The sequence below is a fragment of the Pelmatolapia mariae genome, linkage group LG6, assembly GCF_036321145.2.
Source record: "Pelmatolapia mariae isolate MD_Pm_ZW linkage group LG6, Pm_UMD_F_2, whole genome shotgun sequence".
Taxonomy (NCBI): Eukaryota; Metazoa; Chordata; class Actinopteri; order Cichliformes; family Cichlidae; genus Pelmatolapia; species Pelmatolapia mariae.
This window is the reverse complement of record NC_086232.1, coordinates 14,074,500-14,089,351: the sequence shown is the minus strand read 5'-3', so window position 1 is coordinate 14,089,351 and position 14,852 is coordinate 14,074,500. Positions and strand designations below refer to the sequence as shown.

Here is a 14,852-nt window from a genome sequence, read left to right as displayed (position 1 = left end):
CTGTATTAGTTTCTGTAGTGACATCATCCAATTTTCCCAACAAGCACACTAAAGGGGAGGCTGGAATTTTACATTTCAGACACTTTGATAAGTCTTCACATATCTCACGCCAAAACTTCTGAACTGGTGAACAGAACCAAAGAGCGTGGATGTAATTGTCTGGTGTATTGCCTTGACAGTGTGAGCAGTTGTTGGAAGATGTAAAGCCCATCTTGAACATCCGATGACCAGTATAGTGCACTCTATGTAGTATTTTGTATTGTATTAATTGCAGACTGGGATTTTTAATCAATTTAAAGGTTTTTAAGCATACCTGAGACCAGAAGTTTTGGTCTAAGCTTACTGATAAATCTGCTTCCCACTTTGCAATAGGAAGGGATACTGATTCATCTATTTTAGAAAGTGTTCTGTATATTTTAGATAATAATTTGGGGGATTTAAGAGTAAGAAAATGTACCACACTTGGTGGTGTTTGTAATTCAGCTTGACTGGGGTAAAATTTCTTTTTTACTATGGATTTAATTTGTTGATATTCTAAAAACCTTTTCTTGTTGATCCCATATTGTGCAACTAGTCTGTCAAATGAAATAAATTCTGTTCCCTCTAATATATGTTCTAAGTATTTAATTCCTTTACAACTCCATTCTGGAAAATTAATCATATTATTGTTTTGTAATATGTCAGGGTTATTCCAGATAGGTGTACGTTTGCATGGGATTAATGAAGACTCCGTTATTTTTAGAAACTCCCACCATGCTGTCAGAGAAGAGCTGATGTTAACACTTTTGAAGCATTCATATCTTTTGATGTTTGAGCTGATAAATGGTAGGTCTGAAATCTCTAGATCATTGCATAGTGCCTGTTCAACATCTAGCCAGGGCTCATCTAAGAGGGTATGTTTTAACCATTCTGAAATGAACTGAAGCCTGTTGGCTAAAAAGTATTGTTGAAAATTAGGCAGATCTAATCCTCCTTTATCCTTAGTTCTTTGTAGCGTTTTTAAGCTGATACGCGGGGGTTTTCTCTTTCCAAAGGAATTTAGAAATATATGAATCCAGAGATCTGAACCAATCTTGTGATGGTTTGTTAGGGATCATTAAAAATAAGTAATTTATTTTTGGCAAGATCATCATTTTTATAGTGGCGACCCTTCCCATGAGTGATATGGGTAAAGATTTCCATCTAGTCAGATCACCTTCTACTTTCTTAAGAAGTGGGATGTGGTTTAATTTAGTTAAGTCTGAAAGCTTAGGAGAAACATTAATACCCAAATATTTAATGTTTCCAGATTGTAGTGGGGCAGAAGAAGACTTATGGAAGGAGCAGTTAATGGGAAGAACTGTAGATTTTGACCAGTTAATTGAATAATCTGAAACTCTTGAAAACCAGTTTATTAGAGTAATTACCTCAGAAAGGTTGGTTTGTGAGTTTTGCAGAAAAAGCAACACATCATCTGCATAGAGACTGATTTTATGTTCTACGTTCTTACATTTTATGCCCTTAATTGTTGTGGCCTGTCTAAATGCTGCCGCTAGTGGTTCGATAAAAATTGCAAACAGTGAAGGGGAGAGTGGGCATCCCTGCCTGGTGCCCCTCAGGAGACAGAAGCTGGAGGATGTCTGGTCATTTGTCCTGATACAAGCTGTTGGAGAATTGTATAATATTCTTATCCAGTTTATGAAAGAGGTTCCAAAACCAAATTTGTGTAAAGTTGCAAATAGAAATTTCCAGTTTACTCTGTCAAACGCTTTTTCTGCATCTAGAGATAATATTATGGTTTCAATGTTTTTACTGCATGAGTAGTCTATTAAATTAAGTAATCTACGAGTGTTTGTTGATGAGTGTCTACCTTTTATGAAACCAGTTTGGTCAGGATGAATTAAAAGGGGGGTTATTTTCTCTAGTCTCTTTGAGAGAGCTTTGCAGATTATTTTGAGGTCTACATTTATAAGAGATATTGGACGATAGCTTGAGGGAAATAAAGGGTCCTTGCCTGGTTTTAGTAGGAGACTAATGTTGGCAGAATTCATATTTGATGGAAGTCTGCCATTTTCCTTGATTTCCTGCAACATTCCGCGGAATACTGGTGCCAAAATTGTCCAGAATTCTTTGTAGAATTCTGCAGGAAAGCCGTCGGGACCTGGAGCCTTATTATTGGGCATACTTATCAGGGCTTCCTGGAGTTCACCTGGCGTCAGTGGCGAATCCAGTGCCATTGCTTGACTGTCTAGTAATTTCGGAAGATTTACGTTGTCAAGAAACTGATCAATTTCATTATTAGATGGGTTTATTTGTGGTGAATATAAAGTTTCATAGAAATCCCTAAAAATGTTGTTTATTCTTCCAGGGTCATATATTGTGTTCCCCGATAGATCTTTAACAGCACATATAGTTGTTTTTTCTTTATTTATTTTTAACTGGTTAGCTAGAAATCGACCGGATTTGTTACTGCAGGGCTCTAGACTAACTTTTTGACATGGGCGCACCGGTACGCCTAACTTAAAAAATTTAGGCGTACCGGCACAAAGGTTAGGCGTACCGGCACAAAAGTTAGGCGCACTCAAATTTTTCAACCGCTTCGCTTAACACCGCAGTTTTACATGTGCACCTTCTTTGGGGGGAAGTCCATACAGACAATATTCATTTCTAAATTATTAACTAACAATCGTGTGCTTAAAGTGCTTTGTCAATATTGTAGAAAATGTTAAACTTAATCATCATCTTGGCTCCTCTGACGACCTGTTTGCTGTTGCATGCTGCTGAAAGGCAGTGGGGAGAGGGGACACTTGGGCAGTGCATTTATTGCAGCATAAAGTGTGTTTTCTGGATACACTGCTGCTTTTTCAGCATTCAAAGATTGATGGCACCATGTCAGAGCTGGCTATGAATTTCAGACGGATCAGGCCTTAACACAAAAGTTATCAACAGTTCTTTTGATCTTTTCTTATTACCCACACCTACATCCACTTCTCTCAGGCCTAGGCTGCTCACTAGGGCTGGATATCATCACTGATTTCTATAATCCATTCGATTCCGGTTCTCAAAGTCCTGATTCGATTCAGTTTAGCCTCAGACAGTCAGAAATATTATAATTCTGATCATTTATCAGTACTGACACTTGTGAGACTTCATCAGAATTGTGAACATCACAGCAGATGCCTTTGTGTCATAGTAACTGAGAATAAAACACAGAAAAACATGAAGGAGATTTTCCTGGTCTGGTTTTTTATAGCAGATAACCTTAAAAATATTCTGCAATATTCTGCAATTTTGCATAATTTTAAGGAGTTTAAATTTCTTCAGTATTGAACAGCAGAAATTAGGCTTTCTTGTCGGACGTCATTTACATGAAAAAAGAAAAGACAGCGCTGTAAACAACGGCAGACTGGTGGGTAATAAGCGAATGAATAATCCAGAAAACAGAGATTTGAGACGGGAAACTGTTCTTGAAGTACACACAGGGAGCTGTGTAGGAAGTGTAATTTTTATCGTGGTGGAAGCAAAACAGCAAAAGTCAGAGGGAATTCATGACGACATTGATCAAATGTGAAGTGCAGTTTGCTGCTTCTTTTTGGCTCGGCGAATTTTGGTTGGAGAGACAAAACCTGCAGCTCAGAATCAGCGCAAAAAGACGGAAACACAGCGCGGACCCGACGCATCAGAATCGCTAAGCTCCGACAGCGTGTCCGTCTGCGGGCCGTCCGGTGAGAAAGCCGAGAAAGAGAAAGCTGATTCTGATGCGTCGGGTCGCTCTGTGTTTACGTCTTTGTGTGGAATCCGTTAATGAATTGATATCGCCTTATTAAAGCTACTCACCTCCCTCTTCTACCTGCACTTTCCACTGGACCACGGCCAATCAGAGAGGTCCCGCCCCTGACTATCTCTGATTGGTTTAGTCCACGATAGGGGCATAATGTGTGTCTGTTGTTGACCACATGGAGAGTTGCAGAGATTTTTTTTTGTTACCCAAACAGGTGCGACCAAATGTTGGTAACAGTTGGTCGCACCGGTGCGACCAAATGTTTTTTTTTAGTCGCACCACGGAAAAATTTGGTCGCATTTGCGACCAAATTGGTCGCACTCTAGAGCCCTGTACTGTGTTCAAAATTCTGCAAGCGGAGTCTTTGTACTAGGAATTCTGTTTTTTTATTAATAATTTCATTTAATTCTAGTTTTGTTTTGCATATTTTGTTCATTATTTCTCGATCTTGGTGGGACGCGTAGGCTTCTTCTAAGGATTTGATGTTTTTTTCTAATTCCTGAATATTTTTGTTTTCTTCTTTCTTTTTATGTGATGAGAAAGAAATTATTTTACCTCTCATCACAGCTTTCCCTGCTTCCCATAGAACAGAAGCAGATGTTCCGGGAGTGTCGTTAAAGTCTAAATATGAAGTCCATTCTTCTTTAAAATATTTAATAAAGTCTTCATCTTTGAGCAGTGATGTGTTAAATCTCCAGTTTTTACTTGGTGTAGTATTATTCTTGTGCATCAATGTTAAAGATACAGGAGCATGATCGCTGACAGCTATAGGGTGAATCTCAGTGTCTGAAATGTCACTCAGCAGTGAGCTGCTGACCAAAAAATAATCCAGACAAGAATAGGAGTGATGAACATGTGAGAAGAAAGAATATTCCTTACTGTTGGGGTGGAGGGAGCGCCATGCATCGCAAAGGCCATAGTCGCTCATATACTGTTTGATTATATTTGTGGACTGCCAATTACGCTGAGTTCCTGTTGTGTTGAGCCTATCCATTTCTTCATTTAGTCCCAGGTTGAGGTCTCCCCCAAGAATGAGTGTGCAATCAAGGTGTTCAGAGAGTGCACTAAAAAAACCGTGGAAGAATGAGGGATCATCAACATTTGGACCGTATATACTTACAATGCATAGCTTTTTGTTCAATATTGATAGTTTAATAATTAGAAATCTACCCTCTGGATCTATAACTGTATCGAGTACTGTAAAATTAACATTTTTATGTATTAAAATTGCTACTCCCCTTTGTCTAGAGTTATAACAGGCTGCTAACACAGTAGGAAACTCAGGTGTTTTAAGTTCATTTAAACCTGTGACAGGTCTGTGAGTTTCTTGTAATAAAACAACATCTGCCTGTAGTTTTTTAAGCTGGTTAAATATCTTTAACCTCTTTCCTCTGGTGCCGGCTCCATTTATATTCCATGTGACAAACCTCAGTGTGCCCATAATTGTGTGTGTATGTCTAACGATATATGCTGGGTGTTTCCTTTAGACAGGTGAAGAGAATGTGGAAACATCACTTGTTTGTGAATAGAAAGAGAGGAAAAAATTGTGGTGAGAGAATCCATAAGTCTGACTATGTGTGTGAATATTCACTAATATGAAGACCCGTGGCTTGCTTATGTGTCCTGTAAGTCTGTGCGCTGTGTGAGGTTGTTGTAGATGTGCTGCCGTTCGTGGTGTGTGAATATGCAGAAATAGAGGGTGTTGTTTGTAGGTGAGTGGGGAGGTAGGTGATCACAGCAGAGGAAGAAAAGAGAAAGAAAGAAACCACATTAACTGTGAGTGACAACAAAAAAAAGAAAAGAAACGGAAACATTCTAATTAACACAATAACGGAGGGTGACGGTGTTATATCTGCTATGACATCATATTGATATTACTAGGTCAAACACATGTCAAAGGAGAGCGTGTGAGTGAATAAGAAAAGAGTGTAGCGGGTTCTTATCTGGAGTGCAGTCAATATAACCACGGAGTGGTGCTGGGGTCGCGGTAGAGCTGTCCGTCCACGTAGAGCCAGTCCACGGCGATGACAGCCCGGGAGCCTTTCTGAATAAAACTACGTCGGACTGGGAACAGGACCCTGCGTCATTCCAGGATCTCTTTGGGGAACTGGTCGTTCACGCTGAAGTCCGTTCCTTTCAGCTCCCTGCCGCGACTCTTCACCTGCTCCTTCTGTTTGAATTGGCCGAATTTGGCCACAATGGGACGTGGTCTCCCGGTCCGCGACCTCACGCCCCCCAAGCGATGCACTCTATCGAAGTCGATGTTTTTTACGGTGTCCTCCGGCAGCTTCAGGTGGATTTTAATGAAGCTTTTCACCGTTGCCTCCGCGTCCTCTCCGGGAGATTCTGGAATACCAGAAAACACAAGATTATCTCTCATGCTACGGGCTTGTAGATCGATAACGGATTCTTTTATTTTTTTGTTTTCTATGTTTAGCTGGGTCACGTTATCAGTGAGAGATTTGACCGACTCCCGTAGCGTGGCATTTTCAGCGGCAAGCGTTTCCACCTGCTGCTGGCTGAATTCCAGGGATTCTCTCAGAGATTTAAATTCCCGGTGTAAAATCTCCACCAGGGACAGCCTCGCATCGAAACTGGACAATCGCCTGTCGATTGACTCCAGGATGTCTGCAATGTCTTTGCCGGCAGGCGATGTTGTTCCGGGGGAGTCTGCCGGGCGACATCTCTTCGATGACGGCGTCTCACTTTTGGCCGGGGAAGATGCACTCTGGGCCTTCTTCATTACTATATCTTGGAAACAGCGGTCGATGTAATCTTGGAGAGCGTCTAAACTCTCCCCGTTGTCCTCCAGGGTGTTAGAGATGATAGGACAGAAGTGGTTAGTTATATGACAATTTGATTTTTTTTTTTTTTTTTTTTTTTTTTTTTTTTTTTTTTTTCACTTGCTGAATACGGGACAGACTTGACTGGAGGAGAGAATGTGGAGAAAGAAAGAGGGAAAGAAAAAAACCTGAGAAGAGGGACGGGGAAAAAGGGCAAAAAACAAAAACCAACAGAATAAGCAGACAAAAAATACATATATCGATCACCTGGATCACCTGTTGAGAAAGAAAAAAGAAAGCAAGCAGAAGAAAACGAGAGTAATAAACAAGATCACAATGATATATGAGAATATGACAGTAAATACTAAATATTAAACATTATTGTGCAGCACGTGAGATCGACAGCGCACAGTGTGCTTTGAGGTAGGAGCCAAAAAGGGTGTAATTTGTGTGTGTGATCACCCGTGTGTACACCTGTGAGCATGAACGCGCTTGTTTTTAAAAGGTTCCTTCATGTAATGATCTGCTAGAGGGTGTGGGGGGCCACTGCCCCGACCTCCAGGGCATGAAGCAGGTATGGAGGAGATCAAGACTCCAGACATCCAGAGGCCCCCAGAACACAAGAGACCAAGGAAGACCAACAGAGGGGCAGCCGCGCCACTATCCCAGAAAGAGCTGAGGAGAGTCCCAGATGAGGGGTCACTCAGCAGCCGCGGAGCAGAAGCCAGGGGGGGTTGCAGTGACGTGCCCGTGAGCTCCGCCGGCAGCCAGCTGTGCCTGAGTGGCCGAGCCCCGGGCCGTGAGGCCGAGGGCACCCCATCCCCAAAGTGGCCCGAGCGAGCCCCAGGCTCCAGGCCCCAATAAGCAGCCGCCAAGGAGTGAGCCGGTGGGTACCTGGGCGCCCACCCCCGGAGACAGAGAACCACCAACGCACCGATGTCTGAGGGCGTCCGCCACCGGCAGGGGAAGTGGTGGGGGGAGATGGGCCTCCAAACCTTGGAGGGCCTGAGATGTCCTCAGAGAGGTGGCGTCTGATACCCAACCTGACATATAGACACAGACAAACAGGCACACACAGATACAAACATCTATTCCCACCCTCATGCTCTCATATACAATTGCTCAACACTCACCCAACGTGGAGACAGACATAGAGAGACGCTGTACACACAATCACACTCCCCAAGCGTACTCTAAGCCCCGAGTCTAGGTACCTTTGCCCCTGGAGGGGGAAACTGCACCCAGACTCAGGTGGTGTAACCCTTTTCCCTGCGGTGGGGAGAAGCAGACCGCCCCGACTCAGCAGCAGCAGGGAGGCCCCATACACCAGACCCCAGTCGGACGGCCAACTCCTCCTCCTAGCCCCCCTGCTCCAGCAGGCCGCAGAGAACGGGGGTGTAGGAAGACTCCAAACCTCAAGACAATTTGATTAGTATATTTGGTAATAGTGAAGCTAAAGAAACTTTGTTAAATTCTACACTACCATTCGTTCTTTTTCCGCCAAATCTCCGGCGTCTGACGTCACCTACTACATGGGTCGCTTACCTTACCCGTCGGTCGCTTACCTTACCCGTTGCGTTTCTGTGGGCGCCCCGTGCTAGCAGTGTCTGACAGAATTTTCAATTTTTTTGTTCTGTCAGCAACAGATATGTCATTTTTTTAATCACACTTAATTTCTGTGTTATCCAAAACAGATTACATGTAATTGCCAACTTGACTCCATTCAGTTGCAGACTGATTGCAGGCAGACTCTCTTATGGCAAGATTTGTGTCGGGTTTTGGTGACAGTCTCTCTTTGAAGCAAAAAGCAATAGAGAGACACAACTTTATCTTATTGGTTAAAATGGTTAAAACTTTGAGGGCATTTTTGGATCATTTTTGTCTTAAAAAAATGATAGTGTAAAAAAAAAACAAAAAATCATTGAATATCTTTTCCTGAGTGGATTGATATCGTGTCATGGGGTGTCCTGTGATTCAACCCTGCTGGGGTGAATATTTAGGCGAAGTTGTTCCATCGTCTGTAACTAACTGTGACTAGAAAGTGAGAACTGCTTCCATTTGAGAACTGGTTCCCAATTATAAACTCGAGATTCCTTTAAGCTTAACATTTCCTTCCTTGCAGTGACTTCCTGACAGTTGTGCATTGCAAAGCATTGAGTCAGACTCATGACTGTGGAGTTTTGCATGTGGCTCAGGTGTGCTAAGTCTAAACTGTACTCGGTGTCTACACTGAGACTCGAAAATAAAAAAATAAAAACAGTTGTATTGATGCTGCAAATCTGTGGAAGCATGCTTTTTTTTTAGATAATTAATAAGACAGTTGGTAAAAATTCAACACTACAAAGAGAATCAGTAATGGCAAAGGTATCAATGAAATCTTAGCTATATATATTCATACACATAACTAAGATGAAACAATTTGTCATCTTAACAAAAAAAATGTTTTATGTTTGATATATGTTTGTATAACACAAAGACAGGACATCTTGAAAAATCCCACAGTAAAGATGTCCCAGTGGTCTGGCTGCCATGATGTGCTTATATTAGCACAACATCTGACAGGAGGCTCTTGTTTCATGTCACCTTTCCTTTTCTTTCATTCCCGTCTACATCCTATTGAGTCAGTTCAAGTAGAGTCCTAATCATTCCTGAAGCATCCTTTCTCCGTCCTGTATTTTAGTGAAAGTGGAAGTAAAATTGTTATTTAGTAGCAATTAGCTCAATTTCACTTGAAATGGCAGATTAGTGCAGATGTACCAGAAAAATGACATCACTCAGTATCAGCACAGGCTCTGCAGGCATTTAGCACAAGATGGTTATAGATAAGTTTACTTCAAATATTTCAAAGAATAAATTACAACTGATATACATCGACATTTAAAAAAACAAAATACCCCAAAAATCAATCATCTGCATGTAAGAAATTCCGATTTTATGTTTGAAAAGAATTAAGGAGTATAAGCATCCTACCCCTCCTTCTCGTCAAATGAATGATAGCAATACTCATCTTAGTTTCAAACGACCTGCCAATGGCCCACACACATACATACATACATACATACATACATACATACATACATACATATATAATTGGCTGTAATTTTTAAACAATTGATGCAATCTGCACTTTGTGACTGTTTGATTTAATATCCACTCTGGTGCTGTACAGAGACTAAATCACCAAAAAAATTAAACAAAATAAAAGTTACACCACCACCACCCAATCCTAATGACATGGTGGGAATAAAATTACTCTTACATTAGAATTGGACTTATTACATATATGTTGCAAGTGTCTTTGAAAAAACAGAAACACACCTATGACTTGATTTAGTTTGGCTTGTCTTTTGAAGCAGAACGTCTCTAATAGACTTTGCGGCTCTAATAAACTTTTCATTCATATTTCCAAAGAATGACATTGAAACAGCAGGTCAGTATATCTGCGTTTCCTGAGCACGCTCCATACTGCGTTTAGCCTCACTTAGGCATTGTGCAGTCAGCTAGCAAATGCCATTAGTTCAGGTATCCACTCCTCTCAGCCATTAGAGATTTGTGACTCTTCACACAGAAATGAACAGTTCACTTCAGGTTGTTGTGTGAGAGGAAGCGCACTAATTAGTTTATCAAATAATACTTTTTACAACACAGTCATGCACTACCTTGCAATTTCCAGCTGTTTTGTTCAGTCTTAGAAATAATGATGCTCAAACAGGATCCGTTTGTCAAATCATTAATTATCTGTTTTTTTCCTAATGTTTTTTTAACTCCAGGTCTCACACAGTGAGAGGACATTTACAGAGCTGCTCCTTCAATAAAAGTGTTCCTGTTGGAAATGATTTAGCGCGGGATTAAATCTTTGTCTGTTAATACTCTTTGATTTATTCTTTTCTCGACTCCTGGACTTATGTTTCTGATTAAATGCCACTCTTCAGTATTTTCCCTTTGCCCTTCGTTTTATGAGCCTTCTCGTGACACTTGTCAAATCAGAGATTTGTGTGTCTGACACACATTGACACGGGGCATTTCTAAGATGTCTCAATATCTTCTCTGTATGTCATGGGACTCTGCTGCTCACTGCTTTCCCCCTCCCTGCGATGCTTTAATTACTTTATCCCTTGTTTCACTCATCCCTTTCTCCTTCACTTCATCGCCCCGAGCTGCTCCTCATTCCTTTTAATTAATCCACACAGATTTAGACACCTTCACCCTGCTGTGAATGCACACACACGCACTAATTCCTAGTAGAGAATAACAACTTTTAAGTGAGCTTGCTTCACTTTGAAAGTTTTTTTGTGTGTGTGGAAACAAATGCAGTGGGTCTGATTGCTTGTTATTGTGTGTTGTGTTTTGGTTCAGGGCTCCAACGGAAGCATGCAGCTTATGGAAACAGAGTTCTCCAAAACTCTGGGAGAGATGGTGGCTCTTCATCTGCATCACCAGAAGAGCATCCCAGCGTTCCTCTCCGCCGTGACCCTCGACCTCTTCAGCCGACAGACCACAGTCTGACAGAACTGCACACCATCTCACACGCTCGTGTAAAAATTCGAGATGAGCTTAAGTTTTATTTTGACTCCCCCTATATACTTCACTTTTCCCCTCGCCTCATACAATATTCATAAATTGTTTTGATTGTCCCGGTATGTTTCAGCAGCTCTGTTGTATGAATAGATCAGCGAGTGCTGTTTTTGTGGTGGATGAGCACCTGCTTTGATAGAATGTCTCCATCTTTCATTGAAAAGCAGTTTGGTGCGCCTATTTGTACAATGAATATTTCATCAATAAAGTCTCGAGGAAACCATTTTTTTTCTAGTCATCATGAAAATGATCCATAAAAATCACTTATATTTGTATTTAGAGCGTTCTTTAAAAAAAAAAAAATACTGGATGTTGGAAACGCACTTCCTGTAAGTTTGTTCCTTTCTCTAGGGGCCCTATACAAGAGAAAAGAAGCAGTTGTAGTTCCAGCCTGTCCGAGCCAATCTGAGCCGGTGTCAAAGCAGTCGCTGAATCCTGCTTAGTTCAGTTTGTAATTCAGATTTGTTTTTCCCCTCACAAGATTTTTAAAGGTTGGAATTCAGGAGGCGGTGCAGGGTAATCACACGGGGCGTATTTGTGCGTTTCCACTGTCAGCAGGATCACTAAGCTTGACTGACGCTGAAACACTGAAGGAGTAACCGTGCGCAGTCATTTTAGATGTAATAGATGGAAAAATCATGGATAAGGGTAATTTAAAAATTTGTGTCACCTATCAGCCTGTCACCCAGGAGAAACGGAGCAGGCGCGAATGAAAGGAACAGTGTCATACAGTATAATATTAGTTTAGGACTCTATCTGAATTTCAATTGCGAAATTATGTATTTGCTCTCTCTTACGTTTTCCTGTGCACCAGCTTTACAGAAGAACTGCAGTGTGTGGTGTGCCATGTGCAGGGAAGCTGTAATGTTTGCAGTGCCTGTAACACAGTCATTGTCCATGAATTTGAGTTTGATGAATTGCGATTTATCCCCTTTATGGCTTCAGTTAACGATTGCATCTTTGTCTGAGTGTGAACACAACACGAGTGGAATTTCTTGGTAACAATAAAGTGAAAATGGCAGAAATAAACACGCTGAAGAGGGGAAACGAGGAAGCCGTCCAATAAAACGCAGAAACAAAAGGAAGCAAACTGAGGATAAAGCCACTTATCACAGCAACGATATAAGGACTCCAGCTGGCGCAGCCATATGTCTCATGAGACAACATATTCTGCACAGTACATGCCACATACTGTCCTTGTTTTGTTTCTGTTATTTTACACACATTCTGTTTCACAGCGCAGCACATCTCCTGCACACCCGCCGCCCCGATGAGGTCATGTGTTTGAGGGTTTCGCATAAGCCGTGCAGCACGCTGCGATCTGCTGTACCTTTTGTTGTTTTTGTCTTAAATTTGAAATGAAAATGTTAATAAAACACATTGGACTGTTGATCGAGTGAGATTTAATGAGTCACTGCGTTAATAAATACTTCGCGAAGGAGGAGCGCCACCCAGACCGGAGGCATTAGGAGACACTTGGATGTGGAGCTAGCACTCAAATGACTGGTGTCCGGGCTCGCACCCATGGGTCTAATTTGCCTCAGACTATGTCCAGATTGACAGATTGGCTACACAGAAGGTGTAGTGTGAGCAGCATGTCAGTGGAGCAGCAACAGCCGCTCTGCTCCTTTCCAGAGTTAGGAAGGAGAGGTGGTGGGGGGGGATCCATCCTTGTGTTATTATAAAGCACTCTGAAGTGTTTTGGTGTTTAATAAGCCTTCACACTAATGGAACTGTTACCCAAACTGCACTTCCTGGATCACGTTTTTTGTCATGGATAATTGAAGAAACACATTTTTGTTTTGTGTGTGTGTTTTGTTTCTTTCTGAATGCTGATTACATGTAAATTAGTCTCTACTGAACAGTGTCTATAAATGTGCGAGCTCAACCAAAGAGGTAACGAGTAGTAGCCACTGAATATGTACTAGTGGACAGCTCGGGTGTATTGCTTCTTGCAAGATAGACACTGTATTAACTTAATATTTTTTTTATTTATTTATATTTTGGGGTGTTCAAACTCCTTATTACTATAGCAGCAGGTGGTGTGTTTAGAGAGCCGAGCATTACCAACTGGATATAGTTAAGACTACGTCTAAGCACGGCTCTCTTTCTGGAGTCAAACTCCCACCAGGGCTGGAGTTGCTCTGAGTCAAAGTTGCTGCCAGCGTTCGTGTCTGACAACCCAATAACATGGTGCTGGATGCCGAAGGAATCTGTCAAACCAAAGTACAAGGATTTCTGGGCTTAGTTAGCTGACAAATAAAACAGAGGTGAGGAAAAAAAGAGAGCCTGCTGGTGCCACTGTAGAACAGACTGTAAGAAGAGTCTACCGTTGTTATTAAATGAGATTTAACCTACAAACTGTACGTTTCCATTTTGCAATAGAGGAAAAATGTCTGGCTCATTATGGTTCTCTGTCATTTCTAGTTCATTTTTGAACAGTGACTTTTTCTTTTTTCTTTTTTTTTTTGCTATTACCTTCATCACCAAATGCTGTTTCCTGTCTTGAGATGCTCTGTCAGGCCTTTACTGAAGCTTCAGTAGTTGCTTGTTTGGTTTGAGTCCTCTAGACCTTCCCCTCCATATTAGACAAGCGTCATCAGTGCAGGTCTTTAAGTCCAGATTGAAAACCTATTTTTATTCCCTGGCTTTAAACTCTGTAGGAAACTGACACATTTCTTATTAATTTTATTGTATTTTTAATATTTTTATTGTATTTTTAATTTCGCTAGTTGTTTTTGATCTGTGTTGTTCAGCACTTTGGTCTGCCTGGTGTGTTCTTAAAGTGCTATACAAATAAACGATGATGATGATGATGATGATGAGTCTCTGCCTCCGATTTTGTATTTGTGTTTCTAAGACTGAACTGTGCACACTCCAGATTTCAGTTCCTGAAGCCATCTCTTGGTTGTAGACAGCGACATGCCTCCTGCAGTGTGTTCTGGACATGGTTTGGATGATATGAATTTGTTTTTCTCTTAACCATGGATGTAATATTATTATCATTTGCTTTAGTTTTATTCTGTGGTCTTTCAGACCTTTTGGTAAGCTGGTCAGTGCATTCCTTTTTTTTAATTATGTAACTAAAGTTCTTGCTACCTGATTTTATTTCGGTTTTTCAGCCTAATGATGGCATCTCCTTGGGTCTCATATTGATACCAAATACAAGTTCAGCACTTGGAATCACCGACAGATCTTTTATCATTGTATTTGTGTACTTAGTACACAATACCTTTGAATTTTGTTACAATAAAATATAGATTTGTGTAGAAAATCAATTAGAAAGATCAAGTTGACTCCACATGCATTTAGGCTTATTTAAATACTTTGGCATAGATAAGCTATGTTAATTCACCAGATTTCAACCTCGTGGGACAGATTTACACAATAAAATCAAGCAAAAGCACAAAACTCATTTTCAGTTGATTGACTTCACAGATCTTTTATCTGAAATAATGGGGAGCAGGCTTCACCTGGCCTGTTTGTCAATTATATGTCCAATTCCCTTTGAGCCTATAAAAATGGGGGACTATGCAAGAAAGTATGGTTACTTATTAAATGCCTTGAATTAAAGCTGAAAGTCTGCGCTTCAATCCTATACATTTGATTTGGAATGCATCACGGTGGTGCACAGAGGTAAAACTACAAAACTTGTCATTTTTCAAAAACTTGTGTATGTCCCAGTAGGTCCACTGTTGCATTGGGGGACACTTATATGAAACCTGTCCAAAGTT

The 14,852-nt window shown here is 41.0% G+C and overlaps 1 protein-coding gene across 1 annotated transcript in view; it reads left to right on the top strand.

The window, feature by feature from the left end:
• The window catches only part of mad1l1 (mitotic arrest deficient 1 like 1), a 77,611-nt gene extending 65,103 nt beyond the window's left edge, over positions 1-12,508 (top strand). The window contains exon 18 of the mRNA XM_063475880.1: positions 10,900-12,508. Coding sequence (XP_063331950.1) covers positions 10,900-11,049 — 150 coding nt within the window. The 3' untranslated portion in view covers positions 11,050-12,508. The remainder of the gene's footprint in view (positions 1-10,899) is intronic.
• Positions 12,509-14,852: the final 2,344 nt, after the last annotated feature.